The 7418-nt window shown below is 60.5% G+C and overlaps 1 protein-coding gene across 1 annotated transcript; it reads left to right on the top strand.

Annotated features, from left to right (window-relative positions):
• Positions 1–3302: 3302 nt before the first annotated feature.
• On the top strand, positions 3303–3997 carry DL89DRAFT_116180 (uncharacterized protein). The gene has a single exon (XM_040883159.1). The coding sequence runs from the start codon at positions 3526–3528 to the stop codon at positions 3907–3909; it is 384 nt and encodes a 127-aa protein (XP_040739614.1). The 5' UTR covers positions 3303–3525; the 3' UTR covers positions 3910–3997.
• Positions 3998–7418: the final 3421 nt, after the last annotated feature.

The raw sequence follows: 7418 nt of genomic DNA, 5'->3' as shown, positions 1-7418 counted from the left end.
GGTGGGCGCCGACCTGGGCGTCATGCAGCGTGACGCTGACCACATCCGCGACGGCGGCCCAGTCACCATGGCGGTGGTCAAGCACGGCAAAAACGTCGATGAGATTGTCCAGCACGTTCTGGAGTCGTGGCAGGACTGCGTTCCTGGTGCCAAAATCAAGGCGTAAATGGTCGGCCAGTGCTACCAGGTCTAGCTGACCCAGAGATGCCCAGCCATCGTCACCGCCACCATCATCTGACTCGTCAGCATTCCCACTCACTCAGGCTCTCTTCACTATTTAAATTCTATTCACTTGAATTCCTGGCCCAATGTACATTGGAATCATCGGTACGTTTCGGTGGAGTTGGCCTTGCGCGCCACCAGCACATGGCATTCTTATCAACACCTCTGGCCTGCTGGACCTGTAGGCTCGAAGGCAAGCGGCAAGGAGGAAGTGGCAAAGTACCTGGTCAGCCAGCACCAGTTCACGCGCCTGTATTTGCGGCCTGGTGCACCGGCATTGACGACCACCAGCACCGACGGGTCGCAAACCGAGTTCCAGTCAGCCAAGGACATGCTGAGCTTCACCACACCACGCTGGCGGACCCGATTTGTGACGACGGATGTCACGGACCCAGTTGACCTGTACCTGCTGCTCAAGCGGCCATTCTTCATGGTGGTGGGCATTGACGCACCGCTGGGGCTTCGGTACAGGCGGTACACCGAGCGGTAAGTGTTTGTTGGTGGTGGCAGGCGGATAGAAAAGCACAGCAGGGGAAGCTAAAGCTAAAGCTACAAGGCAAGTCATGCGTCTGTAGATCGATGCGGCAGGCAGACTCTGTGATGTCGCTAGACGAGTTCGTTGCGCTGGACGACAGCCTCATGTATGCAACGCCGCGGGGACCGGCTGCCACCCCGTCGCCCGGGCCGCTGGAGATGCGGGACGAGGAGAAGATGCCCAAGCAGCTGATGTCGCCGATTCTGCGCAGCGCCAACCCGTCGCAGGAGCTCAGCCTGAAGCGCATGCTGGCGAGCGCCAACGTATCAGTCACCAACACGTTTGGCAGCGTGAGTGAGCTGCATGAGTACTTGGACAAGCTGGACCTGCTGAACAGCGAGCGGCTGCGGCCATCGTGGGACACGTACTTTATGCTACTGTCGGAGCTGGCGTCGCATCGGGCCAACTGCATGAAGCGCAAGGTGGGGTGCATTCTGGTCAAGGACACCCAGATCATCGCCACCGGCTACAACGGCACTCCCAAGGGCATCACCAACTGCAACGAGGGCGGGTGCCCGCGCTGCAACGCCGGCACGCCGTGTGGGGTGTCGCTGGATCACTGCCTGTGTATCCACGCCGAGGAGAATGCTCTGCTGGAGGCTGGCCGAGGCCGTGTGCGCAACGCCCAGGGCGTGGTGCTATACTGCAACACGTGCCCATGCCTGGGCTGCGCAAAGAAAATCGTGCAGGTCGGCGTCGGGACCGTGGTCTACTCCAAGGGCTACGGAATGGACGCCCTGACCCTGAAGCTGTTTAAGGAGGCTGGCATCGAAGTGCGCCAGCACACGCCGCCGACGCTCAGCATGGAGATCGGGTCGCCGTAGGACTCTGCTTTTCACCAATACACATATTTTATACACAGCTGGGAGCGGTCTGAATTCTCTTTCTATACATCGCCGAACCGGCACCGGATTATCGCCTCCGGCTTCAGGCGCTGCCGGCACCAGTCAACCACGCTCTCGTCCACGCGGCTGCACTGGACGAAGCTGAGTTCCGTTAGCGTGAACACGCATCCCAGCCCGTTGGAGCCCTCCACAACCGCACGGATGCCGGCCTGCGTAATCCGCCAGCACAGATCGAGCGACAGCCGCGACAGCCGCCGCAGATGGTCTCCAATCGCTGACAGCGCTGCGTCCTCGATGCGCAGCCCCGAAAGATCCAGCTCCTCCAGATCCACGCATCCCCGTACCAGCTCAATCACCCCGCTGGTGGTGCACTCCATGCACCCGCTGACGTTCAGATCCCGCAACCCACCGCACTGTTGTGCCAGTGCCCGGAGCCCGTCATCGCCTACGCGCAGCGAGTCGTGGATGTCCAGCACCTGCAGTCCCGCGCACTGCCGCGCTAGCGCTGCGACAAACTCGTCGGTGACTGTGTCGTTTTCGCCGCAGAGCGCCAGCCGCACGAGCTGGGGAACCCCAGTCGCAAACATTAGCAGGCTGCGCCCCTCTAGCCCCGCTTCCCGCCGCGCCCCCGCTGCCATGCCAAAGTCGATATCTCGCATGCCCACATCGCGCAGCTCCGTCTCTGCTCTCTGCCCCATCGCCAGCGCCCCTAGCCCCAGAACCGTTGTCCGTGTCAGCGACACATCGATGTGCTGCAGCGTACCACCGAATGCCGCGGTGATCCGCCGCACGCTCCGGTCATCAATCTGCGGGCAGCATCTGAGGGTTAGCGACTGCAGCCCCGGGAGTGCCCTGCGCTGCTGATCCGCCGCTGCTTCGTGGCAGAACCGGATCCCCGCTGCGCCTACCACCGGAAAGGCATCGCAGGTTATGTACCGGCAATGGCTCAGGTCTAGCTGCCGGAGCCGTGGCGAGCTGAGCCACAGGCTCTGGACCGCATAGTCTGCAATGTCCGTGGTGCTCAGCGCCACAACCTCCAGGTGCGCTCCAATCTTTGGAATCAGTGCTCCTAGCACCGCGTTGCTTATGCGGTTGCTTGCCCGCACCTCCAGGTGTCTGATGTTGGTGCATCCAAATACCGCCAGCGTCTGCAGCCCGTCATCCGACAGAAGCGGTGCGAAAAACAGCGCTATCCGAGCCAGCGCCGGCCCGGCCCGCCGCGCCAGTACCTTCAGGTGCTGGTCCTGCAGCAGCTGCATTTTCACCGTTGTTTCCTCTCGCTCTGAGCCGTCTGCGTTGGTCTTCTGCACGCCCACGTGGTGGAAGCCCATGTCAATGTTCTTCCACAGCACCGCCCAGCTATCCAGCGCATAGTACCACCTCCTCGACACCAGCATGCATTCTGCAAGCTCGTGTATGCCAAGGTGCCGGAAGATCGCAATGCTAATGTCATTCGGCAGCCGCTCGACCGGATCCATGTATAGTGTGTGTATTTTTAGGAGTGATGTATGAGAGTGGCGCCTTCTCTGGTCCTGGCCGCCCCTGGGCCACTCCCGAGCCAATTATATCTGCGTCATCTGCGGACCCCGACCGTATGGGACCAGCTAATCGGCGAATGCGGCTGATCGAAGCGCTGAGTCAAAACACGTCTGTGGAGTTCCGAGGGAAAGTGGCCCATCTCTTATAGCACGGCCGTTACTCGGACCCCTCCATTCGCAGGCCACCGAACAGCACTGCAGGTCTGGGCTCTTGCTCGGCCGACGCTGGTCATCCCCATATCGAGCAATGGGACCCCATCCTACGAAATATGCTTTTTTGTTCGCTGCAAAACTACCGCAACATCCCCTCTTTCTGGCTTGCGTGTCAGATACGCTCATATGCCGCTTGTCTCCTGGTTTTGTGTGGGCAATATCTGCCCGGTAGATGCCGCTGGGGCGGGCAGGCGTGCCGATGGGGAGGGATTCGGGCTTGCAGACGAATGCACTGATATGCATGTCGATCCATCCCACTCATGCATCGGGCCACTTTGGCCTGATGTCCTCCTTTCGCATGGAAGCGTCGGGCAGGTTTCCTCTGTGCCAAAGTGCTTTCAGAACCGGTCCAGGTCACGGGGCCCACGGTCTCGCTGTCCTTCCAGCTTTCCCACACCCACTGCTGACACTAGCGTTGATGTTCTGGCTGCCTTTGCGTGACGCTCGAGACTTGCTGCTCACAAAAGAGTTGCTTTTTGGTCCTGCAATAAAAGCTCATTTCCTTTGCATAGCATTCGCGCTCCTGGCAGCAGAAACAGGGCGCGAGCTCTGGTGATCACAATAACAAATACTGCCGTCTTTCTGGCCATCCGCTGATCTTGTACCACACGCTTCAATAAACCTGCTCTTTGCACACCAGCGCCGATGCCGGCACCAGCATATCAGGAATGGCTCCCAGAATTGCAATATTTACTGAACGCCCAGGAACCGCGCTGCTACAGGCCGGTATAAATAGACCCAGCGCGCTGATCTGGAGGTACGCAAAAACACCGACGCAGGTCCAACATCGCTTCCCGCCCTTTTGCCAAAACATCTCGCTCGACGTGCGCTGGGTGGGCGACCAGCAGCCTGCGTCTGCGTCTTTGGGATATCATCATATTGCTCCTCCCAGAGCGACCTGCCGCCCCAAAAACAGAGTTGCGTGCCAGAACTCTCTTGTTCTGCGGCTTGCACAATGTCCAAAAGCAATACATTGCAGGTATTGAAAGGCATTCCTCGCTCACAGTGTTATAAATAGCCAGTTTGCTGGTGGAATGAGGCAGTCTGGACCGCTGCCCGCTTTGTTTGCGGGCTTTGTTTGTAGCTTCCAGCAGATGGGTGATCGCAACAATTGTTTGTAGCGATGCTAACCGTCTTGGCGATTGTCTGCCGTGTTGGGACCTTTCTCCGAGCTAATAAACGCACTGTGCGTCAATGGACCATACATTGACCTACCTGCACACGCAGTTGCACTGCTTGTTATATGTACCAGTCAGCAGCTGATGTGGAGCCGTCTGCCAATGATCCATATCGCCGACGCCCAACCGTCGCACGTTTCGCCTAGAAATCCATGACATCAAGCAATCCCGTCTCGGTCAGGGCAGACGAAATCCGAGAATTGCCCCCCAAAAGAGATGGGTGAGAGTGGACTGCGGGCGCAGAGCGCCTGCAATTTCGCAGGTCGATAAGGGGGAGGCAGCAGCAGTGATTTGCAATGAGGGGCCGCCATACAGGCCGCAAACCTGAGCCAATGAGGACCGCAACGGCGCTGCGGTGGAAATGTGTCGCAGCTTTTAGAAATCGATGATCGCCGGCTATATAGCAAAAAAACAAGCTGGTGCGACATCAGTCCACTGAGGACCGCTTCTTCATACCACACGCTGTGCCTAGCGGCACGTCTGGTGGGGAGCAGAAAAATAGATTCCTTTCCGGAGCCAAAGACCACGCAAGAAAGAGGAGGTGTCGTCTACATTGGGCTGGCAGGAAGGGCGGGTGGGGCATTCTGCATGTCTCGTCGCCAGCCAGCCCGCCAGCCCGCCCACAGTCATGCAGGCTAGGTAGTCATGCGCAGCACAGAAAAAGCGCTGGTTCAACACTCGGGCGGTCCGCCTCGGGCCGTTCACATGGCAGCAGTCCCGGCAGCCTTCAGGCGATGGGCCAGGCGCGATTGTCGATGACCACACTGCGCTGGGCGGCAGCCTTGGCTCGCGGAATACGCAAAAGGAATCACAACAAAACGAACTTATTTTTAGGAGAGCGAGCGGCACGGCAAATGGGCGAGTATGGAGGGACGGCGAGGGGGTCATCGACCCACACATGCACGGGCGATCGCCCAATCGCTTCGCATTTGTTGCGCTCTTTCACATTGCGCTCCCTTTGGCCGCGCATTCCATGCCAATAGAGCGCAAAAGGAGGATGGAATAGGCGGTGGGAGCAGTCTGATGGACGCGCGGCTGCATACCCCAGCCCAGTGTTTGGCCAGCCTATTGCAGTGTGAATGGTGACAATATAAAAACATCGGTCCTCACAGGCAGGCTGGAAAAGTCTCATTATCGTTTCCCCCACCTGCTTCAACGACTTTTTCTCATATAAATTAGACCGCATCCTCCTGGACCGCTTGCTGCAAAAGGTAGAAATACAATTTTTCTTTACTTCCTCTTCTCTTCGCTCTCTACCCTCCCAACTCTCCCTTCTAACACCCGCGACTTACCTTTCCGCCCCCTTTTGCGTTGCTTCTACAGTACTTAGGCCCGGCGCATAATAACGTAGAATACGGCTAACAAATAACCACATCTTTGTACCACCCCCACACAAAAGACACATAACGACAAAAATGAAGTTCAACCAGGCTCTCATGGCTCTTGCCACCTTCGGTAGCGCTGCTCTTGCCGCCCCGATGAAGCGCAACGAGTATGCTGTCAACACCAACGCCTACTCGGCTGTCCCTCCCCCCTACTCGGCTGCCCCGGTCACCACTGAGGCTCCCTCGACTGCTGCCCCTGGCTACAGCACCACCGAGGCCCCGGTCACCACTGAGGCTCCCTCGACCGCTGCCCCTGGCTACAGCACCGAGGCTCCGGCCACCACCTCGGTCCCTGTCCCGACCACCGCGGCTCCTGGCTACAGCACCGCTCCTGCCGAGACCACCCCGGCTCCTGGCTACAGCACCGCCCCTGCTGAGACCACCCCCGCCCCTGGCTACAGCACCGCTCCGGCCGAGACCACCCCCGCCCCTGGCTACAGCACTGCTGAGCAGTCGTCGGTCGAGTCCAAGGTCACCACCGCCCCTGGCTACAGCACCGCTGAGGAGTCGTCGGCTGAGGAGTCGACCTGCGAGGAGTCCTCCGCCGCTGAGACCACCCCCGCCCCTGGCTACAGCACCGTCGAGTCCGAGGTCACCACCGCCCCGGCTCCGACCACCCCGGCCCCTGGCTACAGCACTGCCCCCGCTGAGACCACCCCGGCTCCTGGCTACAGCACCACCGCGGTTGTCCCCACCGAGGTTGCGACCACCCCCGCCCCTGGCTACAGCACCACCGAGGAGTACGAGTATTGCTGCGAGGAGGTCACCGTCACCGTGACTGCTCCGGGCAACCAGGTCCCGGGTGCCACCGTCACCGTGACCGTCACCGCTCCGGGCAACGAGGTGCCGGGCGCCACCGTCACCGTTACCAAGGCTGTCACTGAGACCGTCACCGCCCCGTGCGGTTACGAGACCACCCCGGCTCCGGGCTACAGCACTGTCAAGTCCGAGGTGACCACTGCCCCGGCTCCGACCACCCCGGCCCCTGGCTACACCACCGTCCCCGCTGAGACCACCCCGGCTCCTGGCTACACTACGGTCCCCGCTAAGACCACCCCGGCTCCGGGCTACAGCACCGTCGAGTCTGAGGTGACCACTGCCCCGGCTCCGACCACCCCTGCCCCTGGCTACACCACCGTCCCGGCTGAGACCACCCCTGCTCCGGGCTACACCACCGTCCCCGCTGAGACCCTCCCCTACTGCGATGAGGAGACCACCCCTGCTCCCCAGGAGACCACCTCCTACTGCGAGGAGACCACTCCTGCTCCTCAGGAGACCACCTCCTACTGCGAGGAGACCACCCCGGCTCCGGGCTACAGCACCGTCGAGTCCGAGGTGACCACTGCCCCGGCTCCGACCACCCCGGCCCCTGGCTACACCACCGTCCCCGCTGAGACCACCCCGGCTCCTGGCTACACCACCGTCCCCGCCGAGACCACCCCTGCTCCGGGCTACACCACCGTCCCCGCCGAGACCACCTGCGAGGAGACCACCCCCGCTCC

This window comes from Linderina pennispora (assembly GCF_002104995.1).
Source record: "Linderina pennispora strain ATCC 12442 chromosome Unknown DL89scaffold_31, whole genome shotgun sequence".
Taxonomy (NCBI): Eukaryota; Fungi; Kickxellomycota; class Kickxellomycetes; order Kickxellales; family Kickxellaceae; genus Linderina; species Linderina pennispora.
Note: the sequence above shows the minus strand (reverse complement) of the source record. Positions and strands in the feature narration are given on the sequence as shown.

Coding starts and splice junctions, on each gene's coding strand:
- DL89DRAFT_116180 (XM_040883159.1), top strand. CDS start 3,526: ATGCCGCTGGGGCGGGCAGGCGTGCCGATGGGGAGGGATTCGGGCTTG.